Raw genomic sequence first — 12,769 nt, 5'->3', positions numbered from 1 at the left:
TTCTCTGAAAGAATTCCAAAGAAACCTTTATTATAAAGTTTTAAACTTTCTGAACATAAACATTTAAATTTGTAACATTTCAGAACATATACATTTCTTTATACGAAACAGTAAATAATTCTCTATTGTGCACACGGTAAGTTATTCCGAAAATAAACACTGTATGACTGTAACAACTTTGCCCATGTTCATTCTCATCTCATTCATCTATTTACAAACCTGCATTTTTTTTTCACTTGAGGCACTTTCTGGAAGAAGACACTCTGGAGATCAATTTAATGCACACGGACACTTTGGTAGGGGTTTGGGTAGTGTACTTACCTTGCCATGATATAACTTATATTAGTGAGATATCTTCAGTAGTTGCTCTGTTCATTATTGATTCATATTCCAGAATATTCCTCATTGGCTTACATTGCACAGTGAGTGAAACAGGGTCAAAGTCACTCTTTTAGCACATAAACAAGAACAAACAAAGCTTATTATACCAATATGTAACATCACAAAACCCAGAACATTTTGTTTGTTTTTCTTTTTTTTTGGGGGGTCAATTTCATGTAGATTTTACTTGAATTAAGAAGAAAAACCGGACCATCAAATAGTAAAGCAGATATATTTTACATCATGGCATGGTAACTACACAAACCGAACCTCTACCAAAGTGTCAGTGCACTTTAAGGTCCAATGTAGAAAGTATAGAGGCATCACTTGCACTCCACTCTCGACAGAATTCTTTATTTGCCTTCTTTAGATTCAAGAAATGTTTTTGTCCTTAAATTGACCAACTGAGCCCATGACAGAGGGACTGGTGTAGTGGGACACAGGTAAACATGCCGGTGTAAATGTTTTGTCAAACTGCAAACAGGGTTTTTACATTTGTATTGTTTGTAAACATTTGGACCACAGTTTTCTCTGGTAATACAGCTTATAATAATATCAGTGGATCATTCCTCAGTAATGCAGGTAACATAAACTCAATATTGATATAGGCAACTCAATACAATATCACCTGGGTCTTTAAAAGAAAATGGGTGTAAAAGAAAATTGGTCACTTTTTGCAGTCTCAAAGTTAACCTGGCGTCCCTATTTTGGGCATGCGAAAATTGCCAAAAAACAATAAAAAATAAAAAATCTTTGAAAAACTGTTTAAAATAGAGAAAATAGCTGATCTACAACCTCAAAACGAGCTTTTGAGCTTGTCGATCAGCTATTTTAACTGTTTCAAACCGTTTGAAGGTATAAAATAGGGCTTAAGTGGTTAAATTAAACACTCAGGATGTTGCCGCGTAGCCTTGTTCATTAATACTTCCTGGAACACCAGAGGGTCTCGTTAACGTCGTCAGAACGACGTTTGTTTTGGTAATAATTGAGCGGCGTTCCCCTTTAACACACACAGGCTACGACAGGTTCTCAGTCACAAGAAAAGATGCAGAAATGCCCCCAAACCGTGTCGTTCCGGGTCAGATCTACGTTGGCACAATCTCCTCCAAAGATGGCAGAGCTTGCTTGTCAGAGCACAAAGTAGAAGATCGCCAAGGCTTTAGATCTTCGTATGAAAGTGTAAAGAGCGGATAGGGGTTCGGGGGGAGTGGTGATAGCTTAATGGTTAAGCTTAATTCATACTCCATCTACGAGCTGATAACGTGTCGCGTTGTCAGCTTGTAGAACTGTTGTTTTTTGGCATGCCGAGTTCAGAGTATGAATTAGGCTTATACACAAGAGTTTGTAGTCCCAAAACACGGAAACGAGTTAGCATTTTGCACGTCCTGGTTCTCTCTCTCTCGCTCTCAAAATGTATGGGTTTTTGGTTAAATGGCTGAAATAAGGTCTGTGGTTAACAGGCGCTTAAAGAGTTACCATGTCTTGTTCTACAACATAAAATACAGTAGCAAAATACCCCACTCATCATGAATTTTTAAAGCTTTTTAAATGTCTTAAAAAAGGCGTTTGCCAACAAGTGGTTAAATGAAACGACAGACGTCATCACGCTGAACAACACAAGCATTTGTGGTGGTGATGTTCAAGTCATGCAAATATTGCGTCGTTCGTTCGTAGCGTGACGTTAGCTTTTGACTCGTGGTGATTGCGTTTTAGCTTCAAAAATCATAAAACGGGTGATCCTTTGTGATGATTATCTTGCAGAACAAAACCGATCAACAACTAACTTACTCGTCACAGAGCTTATTTTCGTCAAACAAAAATCACCAATGACTTTTCTCGAGAGAACCAGGAAGGTGCTGTAACTTCCTGCTTCCGAACCACAGAAATACATCCTCCCTGACCAACTCTATAGCGTTACAAGACAGTAGTGGCCAGATTGGTGGGGGTGGAAGGATGTGGCTCTTTAGTCTGGGATGTCTTCTCCTCTGAAAGAAACAAAAAACACAACCACCAATAAACATCAGTTAAAGCACTGGTTCTCAAACATTCCAGGCCGCGGCCCCTCAAAATAATCATATTTAAACTGGGGACACCCCCCCCCCTACCCTGCCCAGCACTTGGAATTGTAGGAATTGAGGCATTACATTTAGTTTGACTCGGTTCCACAGATAAATAGTGAACGCCTCGCAGCGCGAGGTGTTGTGAACCCTTTCCTCTTTCTTATATTATTTGACAATTTGGCCAAAATGTTTGACCAGTTTTTATAGCCTAGTTTGTTGATTACTTTTATGTATTTTCTTATTTTTTTTGGTATTAAAAACGTCTTAAATGTCCTTAAATTGTCACTTTACTCTTCATGGGGACCTCCCCAAAATCATGTAGGGACCCCTCTGGGGATCCCGACCCACAGGTTGAGAACCACTGAGTTAAAGGAGAGCTTCTTAAACGGTGTGTCGAGGCACACTGGGTGGTTTGGAACAGTGGTTCTCAGAAATTGCAGATCTACAAGCTCACAAAGATTTTTAAAAAATCTTTAGAATCATTTTGCTTTTTTTTTAAAACACAGATCTTCTCCTCTGGGGGGGGGGGGTCCCAGGCACAAAACATTTCAGATGGGTGGTCCGCGACCAAATACATATCATTTCGGGGGTCATTGGCACAGAAAAGTTTGAGAACCACTGATTTAGAGGACATTTGTAGAATCTTCTTAATGGTCTTTAATGGGTTAAGTGGTTGAAGGATAAGGGACACTAGGTACACTTCTCACCTTCCTCTGTCTGTTCATCACTGTGCTCTTGTTCATCCTCAGGGATGTTAATCTCACCCAGATCTGTCAGATTCTCCATGCTGGAGCCCTTTAAAAAAACATCATTTACAAAGCATTACATTATTGAAACTTTTTTTTCCCCCTCAGGAAAAAAATACACATTTTCATCTCAACTGGTATTAATTAACAGGTATTAATACTTGAATTAACTGGTATTAATAGTGTAATAGTGTAACAGTTATTGATGCTTTAAGTAATAGGTATTGAATAGTATAATTACCGGTGACTGGGAGAAGCAGTCTTCATCTGAATTGCGAAAGCCTTCTGGTGGCTCCATGAAGATTTCTAACTCCTCACCCTCCTCTTCATCACTGGTGAGAGACCAAGAACACTCATGTAATAATAATAATGACAATAATATAGATCTATATCAGAATGTGTGTGTGTGTGTGTGTGTGTGTGTGTGTGTGTGTGTGTGTGTGTGTGTGTGTGTGTGTGTGTGTGTGTGTGTGTGTGTGTGTGTGTGTGTGTGTGTGCGCGCGCGCGCGCGTGCGTGCGTGCGTGCGTGCGTGCGTGCGTGCGTGTGTCCAGAACAAGTGCAAATAATATTAATAATAATAATTTGCTGGGTCCCCACCAAATTGTGTTAATATAACATCAAAATCAGTTTAACCCTACTTTATACTTGAAAGTTAAAAAAAAAGTTGACAAGCTTGTACAGTAGATTGGCTATTTTTGTGGAAAATTGTGAAAAATGTTATATAATCTTCAAAAACATTTAGCACAAAACTCATGGTGGTCTCTGGCACAAAAAAATGTCAGATGTGGGTCCGTGGTTAAATACATCAATGTGGGGGTCCTTCACATGAAAATGTTTGAGAACAACTGATATATAATAATATTTTATAATGCATGTATATACAGTACGTGACAAAGATAATACTGACCTCCCATCAGCGTAGAACGTCTCCTCAAGGCCTTCCTGTTCCACCGCCTTTATATCAACTTCCTCCATGTTCTTAACATCTTCACCATTGTCTGCATCCACCTTCACCTCCTTTACGTCCTCTTCCTCTTGTAGCTCCTCCTCCTTCTTCTTCTCCTCCTCCTCCTCCTCTTCCTTCTCCTCCTCCTCCTCATCGTCCAGGTCGGAACAGTTGAGGAAGTCAAAGCTTTCCAGAGCCGTCTCAACCTCCTGACTGAAGCTGGAACTGTGACAACAAACCTGTAGACAAAACACAGTCGTTTAGTTTGGCAGCATGATGACACCTTTAAACCATTGAGACTGGGAACGCTATCTGTGTCATTTTAAGATTACTTTGGCTATTCAAAAATGGCAGATATACAAGCTCATAGCTTGTATAGCTTGTAGATCTGCAATTTTTGAAAAATCTTGAACATTTGTGCAAATCTCAAAGATTTTTGTTAAAAATGTTGTTACAGAAAATATATATATTCAAAGATTTGCACCCATTTTCGCGATTTAAAAATAAATAGCAGATCTACAAGCTCATAGCGCGGCACTCGCTATGAGCTTGTAGATCTGCTATTTTTCAATAGCCAAAGATATCTAAAAATTACACAGATGCGTTCCCGGACTTAAAGGGTTAACCACTTCAATGCACTTAGTTGAACCAGTAATATAGACTAAACCTTGTAGATCTGATATTTTTGAATAGCCAAAGAAATCTAAAAAATTACACACAGATGTGCTCCCGGTCTTAAATGGGTTATAAGACACCGTCTTACCGTTAGCGGGTCTCCCGGTTGTTTTACCTCCTGGGCGGAGGACTGGTGGTGCTGCTGACCCGAAGAACGTTCCTCCCCCTGCGTCACCTCGTTCGCTGATCCTGACTCGGCGGCGCCGTCCGCTCCCGCCGCATCGCGCTTCTCCGCCGGCACGGCCGAAGACTCGGACGTCCCATCATCATCATCGCCGCCGCCGCCGCCTTCCCGGGCCGGTAACGCCTTCACTTCCGAGCCTCCGAACTCGGGCGGCGCGTCCACCACCAAGGCCTCCTCCGGCCTCTCCGCCGGCACCACCGGAGAACGGGAGGCCGACACGTCGGGATAGGAGCGGCTGAGGCTCTCCGATGACTCGGAAAGCTCCGCCGATCGGACCGACGACGCCGTGTCGGCGAGAGTACAGTCTACCGTCGCCCCATTGGACGACGAACTCCGCGGGTGGTGGCCGTTGGGAACGTTGTCGTCGCAGAAAACCTCTGGCTCCGGCTCGTCCTCCTCCTGATTGGACGAGAGGGACGGCGTGGAGGCGCTGCTGCACTTGTTGTTGCGGGGGCTGAAGGACAGCTGCTGCGTGGTGGCGGCGGTGGAGGGCGTGGTCTGTTGTAGCGTGGCGGCGTGAGACGCCGTCAGCCGCTGGGCGTGGTGCGCCAGGGCGGGGCTGGACGAGTCGTCGGAGGACTCGGAGGAGTTGGACCAGACCGTGCCGTTCTCCGCCTCGCCCTGTCTCTTTAGCAGAGACTGCGGAGCGACACAAACACACATGACAGGACATGTTAGATTAAAATATTAAGACCTGAGGTCTAAAAAAGATATATATTTATATATATATTCAGATGTACAGATTTGCAAAAAAAAGACACATTAAAAAAGAAAATAGCAGATCTAAAAGCTCGTAGCTATGAGCTTGTATATCTGCTATTTTTTAATAGCCAAAGAAATCTAAACAGATGCGTTCCAGGTCTTAATGGGTTAAATAAAATATTAAGACCTGAGGCCGATTCGACAAATGCATTCTAAATCACTAGTTCACACACTTCCAAGGTTTCTCAAAAATGTTAAAAAAATTGCAGATGTACAAGTAGCAGAAGTGACGCGCTGTGAGCTTGCATATCTGCTGTTTCTGAATAGCCAACGCACAAATCTAAGATGACACAGATGCTTTCCTGGTTTTCTCATGCAATCATAACTGTTTTCATATTGTCACTGTCAGGCAAAAAAAAACACTGTATTTACTTTTATGTTTTTTCATAAATGAATGTCCTATTTTACAATTTGTTGTATGACAAAGCCGTGCAACTCTGTGAAAAAGAACTTGTAGATCTGCTATATTTGTTACTTTTTTAAAAAAAAATTTTTAAAGCTTTGAACATTTTCACCTACATTTTCAACCAATTATAAGTATTAACAAGGGCTTGTGACTAAGGTTCTTTTTTCCATTTCCTGAAAAGTAACAGTTTTGAATTTGAACGTACAAGGTTTCCACTTGACAGCGACAATACATTCAATGAGCAAATGACCTAATTATGTCCAGGAAACAAAGATATGCACATGCATACTACTGCTACATCGGTGCCATTTTGTGTAGCTAAAGTGCACTCAGACATTCAGATTTCACCATACAGCGCTCTCTCAAGAAGACAAAAATTACTGTATATATTTTGATTTTCCATAGCATAGAATTAAAACCGAGTGCCGCGCTATGAGCTTGTATATCTGCTATTTTTGAAAAATCCAGAAAATGTGTGCAAATCTTTGAATATATATATTTTTAAGTGAACATTTGTAAAATATTTTGTTCCAGGGACCCCCAGAAGCAAATATTTAAGTTACAAATGTTTGCTTTAAAAATATATATATATATATTCAAAGATTTGCACACATTTTCACGATAAAAAATAGCAGTTCTACAAGCTTGTGTATGAGCTTGTATATCTGCTATTTTGAATAGCCCAAGAAATCTAAAATGACACAGATTCTTTCTCGGTCTAAATGGGTTAAACATAATGAGCGTTGTCTTTTATGTTGCCCTGTTATGAAACTATGGGACTAAGAGGGTTTGTTTAAGAACTACTTTCAGGAAAGTGTTGTAAAGACGAGGTGATTATGGGGGTCTAATGGGTGTTCTGTGGCCTAATGCGTATCAAACTGGGGGTCCTTGAAACTAAAGAGGTTGGGAATCACTGCGCTACGCTTACAAATACAACCACACACCAACTGTGAACGGGCCAATCGGGGCGGCGCCGTGCGGACGAAGCCACGGAGCACGGGCGATCTCCTGTCGGGCGCCAAGGTGTCGCAGAGCGCCTCCACCAGCGACCAGCTCTGCCTGGCCGGCCGGAATGTGCCGCGACGCGGCGAGCTCTTCAGCGGGGAATGGGGGGGTTAGAGGAGGGACAGTGTTGGGACCTCTACTCAACCACTATTAAACAGCTACAAGGACCACAGCTATGTTCATACACGCCGGCGCTAGGACTCTCGTCTACGTATCTACTACTCTCGTCTACGTATCTACTACTACTCTCGTCTACGTATCGAGGGCAACAAGCACACGGCCAACACGCCACTCGTCTAATAGCCTCACACGCCCAACACGCCACACGTCCAATAGTCTCAGTGCTAGCGCTACAGACACAGCAGTTGGCGAGCAGCTGAAACAGAACAAGCCAGTGAAATGAAAGCCATGACAGCCATCAGTGACGACGTGTCGACACAGAGAATACTTTGGCTATATGATGTACTGAAGCACACTAAGCTTCATTCATACTGCATGGTGGGGCTGGGCTAATGTCACAATTAATTTGACCAAATACTTCGTTATTGTGATGAGGTTGTGGGGATGACCATTGGTACTTTCACAAAACATTTACGCCATTTGATAAATAACCACCAGTAATGCCTACATAATTAATAGAACAGCTAGAACAGCCAGGTAAGTTCAGAATATTACATCACTGTCCTGTAATAAAGTCTTTAAAACCAGGAAAAGACAGTAGTAGCAGTGGCTCAAAGGGTCCTCAACCTGAAGACCAAAGGCCTAATATCTCACCTGACAAAAGGGGGATTCCCTCCCTCTTAGGCTAGTGGTTAAGATGTTTGCCTTTTTGTGTCCCTTCCCACGCAGGAGACCTGGGTTCGAATCTCAGACGTTACACTTAATTGTGATTTAGGATATTATGATATCCAAAATCCCAGACAATATCTAGTCTCACATCGTTATATATCGTTAGTCTCTCGAGGCAGACCGTTTTCTAATTAAAATGCTAAGAAAATAAAGCCGATGAAGCCTAGCTAGCTTGCTGCTTAGCAGAAATAAAAATTATAGACCTTTTAAAGTCCATTTGCATTTGTACACTGCATGACGATTGTTCGAATACCCTTCCGGTCTGAATAGCAGACGTCAGCTTCCTGTTGCTAGCTTTCAGGAGGCAGTTAGTTACTTCAGTTAGTTAACCCATTAAGACCGGGAACGCATCTGTGTGTCATTTTTAGATTTCCTTCGCTATTCAAAAATAGCAGATCTGCCGCGCTATGAGCTTGTAGATCTGCTATTTTTGGAAATAAAAACGTGAAAATGTGTGCAAAATCTTTGAATATATATATAGTTTTAAGCGAACGTTAGTAACTCAAATCTTTGGTTCTGGGGGATTCTGCAAATGTCTTCTAAATCCTAAGTTTTATTTTTTTAATCTATTTGGCCGTGGACCCCCATCTCAAAATATTTTGTTCCAGGGACCCCCAGAAGTTGTAACAGTGTTAAAAATGTTCGCTTTAAAAAATATATATTCAAAGATTTGCACAAATTTTCACTATTTTTCAAAAATAGCAGATATACAAGCTCATAGCGCAGCACTCTTATAGCCAAATAAATCTTAAAATGACACACAGATACCTTCCCGGTCTTAACCGATTGACTGCCAGAATTATTTCAGATTTTTTGCTGTTTTCTGCCAGCGATTTTTCATTGAAAAAACTAAAAGTACTCAGGAGCCGAGATACAGAATTTTTAAGTTTTAAGTTAACAAGGAAGTGGATAGGAGTCTAGATCTTTGATTTATTTTATTTTTTTCTCTTTTTTCTAAAAACGCATATATGCGTTCTTGGCAGGCAATGTGTTAAAGGGTTAAACTCTCTGAAGTCTCTGAAGAGTTGCTTCAGAGACTACGATATAAACATAACATCCACATATTGCCCAGCCCTACACCATCGCATGAGCCTATCGGATGTCAAAAAGAACAGACCTGAGTTAGCCTGTAGGTCTGTTCTTTTTGACATACGACACGTCATACTGCGCCATATAAATGCAGGCTTTAGTGTGTAACTATTATAGAGCAGAGGTTCTCAAACTATGGTGGAGGTGGGGTCGCACATATAAAACGTGTGCAGAGACACTTTTCCGTAACCTTTAAACTAGGAATCACAGCGTTGCAAATGTGTTTTCTAATAAATATTCCTATTCAAGTCCACCGTTTATTTTTTTAACCCATTAAAACCGAGAAAGCATCTGTGTCATTTTAGATTTTGGCTATTCAAAAATAGCATATGTTTTTGAAAAATCTTGAAAGCGTTTGAAAATATTGGAATAATTTTGAATATTTTAACACAAATCTTCTCTTTTGGGGGGTCCCTGGCACAAAATAATTTCAGATGGGGGGACCACGGGCCAAATACATCATTTTGGGGGGTCTTTGGCACGAAAAAGTTTGAGAACTACTAATTTAGAGGGCATTTTGACCTGAGGTCTTAATGGGTTAATAAACTATAAATGAAGTGCGAGGACCCCAAAAATTAGGTCCTAAGTCTGAGAACCCCTGAACCAGAGGGACAGGAGGGGAGGGGAGGTTTGAGCGGGCATAATAGGCTCTATACACAGCAGCCATATTGTGAAGAAATTCACAGGTGTTGCCAATTACATTACAGTCATTTAGCAGACGCTTTTATCCAAAGCGACTTACAATAAGTGTATTCAACATAGGTAGGGAACGAAAACTACTAATCACCAGAAGTCTTTAGTGCACTTTCTGCAAAAACAAGCAACCAAGAGTATACCGAGCGCTAAGGTAAAAGTGCAATATATCAGCTACCTATTTCCTTAAACAGATGAGACAAAATAGCTAAGTCAAATGAGCATGAGCTAAAACAATTCAGTGTATCGGCTAAACAAGATCCAATAAACAATACAACAATAGAAAACAAGCGTTCGTTACTAGTTAACAACAAGTAGGTCAGGCAGAGAGGAAGGGTAGTGTTTAGCCAATGATACTAATGAAGGCTCTGTTCCATTCTGGTTAGCCTCGATCTCCAGGCTTTTATTGTTTAGTTTTGCTAAAAAATAAAAGCCTGGCCCAGCCCGTCGGTGTACTCGGTATGAGGAAGTGTTTCACTTCCCAACCAACCAGAGTGCAGTGGGCGTCGCTCGTAATGTTGTGTTAACGGGGCGGGGGTTGACGGACAGATCGGTGAACCAATGGGATCAGGCGCAGTCTCTCGCCGGCTCTATACACCCGCCCCTCTATACACGAAATCAGGAGCGTTGGGGCAGTCTACATTCTGGTCAAACGCGCATGTTGGCTCACTGGAAACACCAGAGGTCTCAAAGTGTGGTTCAGGGACCCTCATGGTTCATTGAGGGGGGTTCCAAATGGCCTCTTACGGGTGTGTAACTCTTGAGTGTACAAACGGGTCCGTTTGGTTCCATTTGTACACTCTCAGAGTTATGGTGGTCGTGGAATTAAAAAAGTCTGAGAACCACTGTGCTACTCTAACTGGAACAGAGCCTTCATTAGTATCATTGGTAACACCTGTGAAGGGAGTGATACTATTGGCTGCTGTGCATAGAAGCCTATTCTCTGGTCACGTGACTCACATAGAACACCTGCTCTCGCATGGAGGGCGTGTCCGGAGGGCTCTGATTGGACAGCAGCCTCTTGGACACCGTGCTGCTGGATGAGGTGAGGTCGTCCTTGTCGAACGGGCTGGAAGGGACGACAAGAGAAACAGTGGTGAAATGGTACCATAGAGCAAATGTACTGGATATATTTATTTGTTTCATATCGTCGCTGACGGGCAGAAAACTGCAGTGGTGTAAAGTAACTAAGTATATTTACTCAAGTACTGTACTTAAATATAATTTTTTACTACTACTATTACTGGAGTAAAGCAAAAAAAAATACTGTTCGAGGGGGTCCCCAGCAAAAGTAGTTAATGTAGCATCATAATCATTTTAACCACTTTATCTATTTATATGTTGGCTATTCAAAAATAGCAGATCTAAAAGCTCACAGCGCGTCACTTCGTGCTGCGCTGCGAGCTTGTACATCTGCTATTGTTTTAAATTATTTGAAAAATATTGAAAATGTTTGGGAGATTTTGAATAATTTTGATTTTTTTTTTTACATAAATCTTCTCTTCTGGGGGTCCCTGGCACAAAATATTTTCAGATGGGGGGGGTCCGCGGCCAAATACATATACAAATACAAACTGGGGGTCCTTGAAATCAAAAAGGTTGAGAAACACAGACTAATTTTGACACGGACAAGGAAAGTTGGAGACAGTAATCCAATCATAATACAGCAAATAAAAAAACGAATAAAAAACATCAACAACACATGGTGGAGGTAATGAGTTTTAAGTGCTGACCTCCAGGTGACCTCCAGGTTGAGTTTGACCGTCCCCAGGTCGTTGATGTCCACCGCCAGGGTCTGGGGCAGTGGACAGAACAGGTCCAGCATCTCACAGGACACGCTCCCCACCACCACGTGGTTGGCCAAGCTCTTCAACTCCATGACCTGCAAACCACCAAACACACATCAACTGAGGGCTCAGCACCACCCATACCCTTTAGCACTTAAAGCTGGTGTTAAGTGATACTTGTTTGTAAAACAAGTGTTAAATAGCTCTATATTGTGATAGTAGTCAGTGGCGGAGCGTCCGGGGAGGCCAGGGAGGCGGCCGCCTCCCGGCCCGCGACCCTCGCGGGCCCGTGCCGTCAGATAATAAATCGGTAAAATCAGGCAAAAATAAGAATTAAACAACATAACCCTAACCTAACCCTACCCTAACCCTAGAACCGAAATAAATTGACAAAAAGCCCCCCAAAAAGTGACCGAATCCGCCAAAAACCTGCAAAAAATGTCCTGTGCACCCACGCACGCGCGCTGCGTGGGTGCGCAGGGGGGGCCTGATCACTGTGCTGTGCCTCCCGGCCCGGCTTTCAGTTGTTCCGCCACTGATAGTAGTCATTGCTTTAGAGTTAAATAGCTCTATATTGTGGTAGTAATCATTGCTATAGACGCTATAGCAATGATTACTACTATCACAATATAGAGCTATTTAACTCTGTTACTGAACAAACCCTCTCTATAGTATAGAGAGTGTTTGTTCAGTAACAGTTTTAAATAGCTCTATATATATATATATATATATATATATATATATATATATATATATATATATATACATACATACATACATACACACACACACACACACACACACACACACACACACACAACTGTTGTGTGCGGGCAGTGGTTCTCAAAGTGGGCTTCGGGGACCCCAAGAGGTTCCAGGGGGTCCCCAGCTATATTAGCTAATGGAGTATTGCAATCACTTTATCCATTTATATGTTGGGTTTTAAAAATAGCAGCTGTGCTTGTAGATCTGCTCAAGCTTGTACATCTGCTATGTTTGAAAATCTTTGAAAAATATCAAAGAAATGGAATAATCTTCGGTCCCTGGCACAAAACATATGTGGGGTCCGTGGTCAAATACATATCAATTCGGGGGGTCCTTGACATGAGAATGTGTGGGAACCAGCGACGTATAGATGGGTTTCCGCGCGACGTCATCACAGAGCAGAGCGTGCAATCTGCGCAT

At 41.9% G+C, this 12,769-nt stretch overlaps 1 protein-coding gene across 2 annotated transcripts in view; it reads right to left on the bottom strand.

Moving 5' to 3' along the window:
- LOC308083311 (uncharacterized protein) overlaps nucleotides 1-12,769 on the bottom strand; it is a 32,976-nt gene continuing 20,207 nt past the window's right edge. For both annotated transcript variants that reach the window (XM_080425589.1, XM_080425590.1), the window contains exons 11-17: nucleotides 11,531-11,679; nucleotides 10,758-10,866; nucleotides 4,898-5,632; nucleotides 4,096-4,373; nucleotides 3,429-3,519; nucleotides 3,149-3,236; nucleotides 1-2,366 (exon numbers count right to left, since the gene is read on the bottom strand). In XM_080425589.1, the coding sequence (XP_080281715.1) occupies nucleotides 2,296-2,366; nucleotides 3,149-3,236; nucleotides 3,429-3,519; nucleotides 4,096-4,373; nucleotides 4,898-5,632; nucleotides 10,758-10,866; nucleotides 11,531-11,679 (1,521 nt within the window). In that variant the 3' untranslated portion in view covers nucleotides 1-2,295. The remainder of the gene's footprint in view (nucleotides 2,367-3,148; nucleotides 3,237-3,428; nucleotides 3,520-4,095; nucleotides 4,374-4,897; nucleotides 5,633-10,757; nucleotides 10,867-11,530; nucleotides 11,680-12,769) is intronic.

Source organism: Gymnoscopelus braueri (genome assembly GCF_963280865.1).
Source record: "Gymnoscopelus braueri genome assembly, chromosome: 1".
NCBI classification, from domain to species: Eukaryota; Metazoa; Chordata; class Actinopteri; order Myctophiformes; family Myctophidae; genus Gymnoscopelus; species Gymnoscopelus braueri.
Note: the sequence above shows the minus strand (reverse complement) of the source record. Positions and strands in the feature narration are given on the sequence as shown.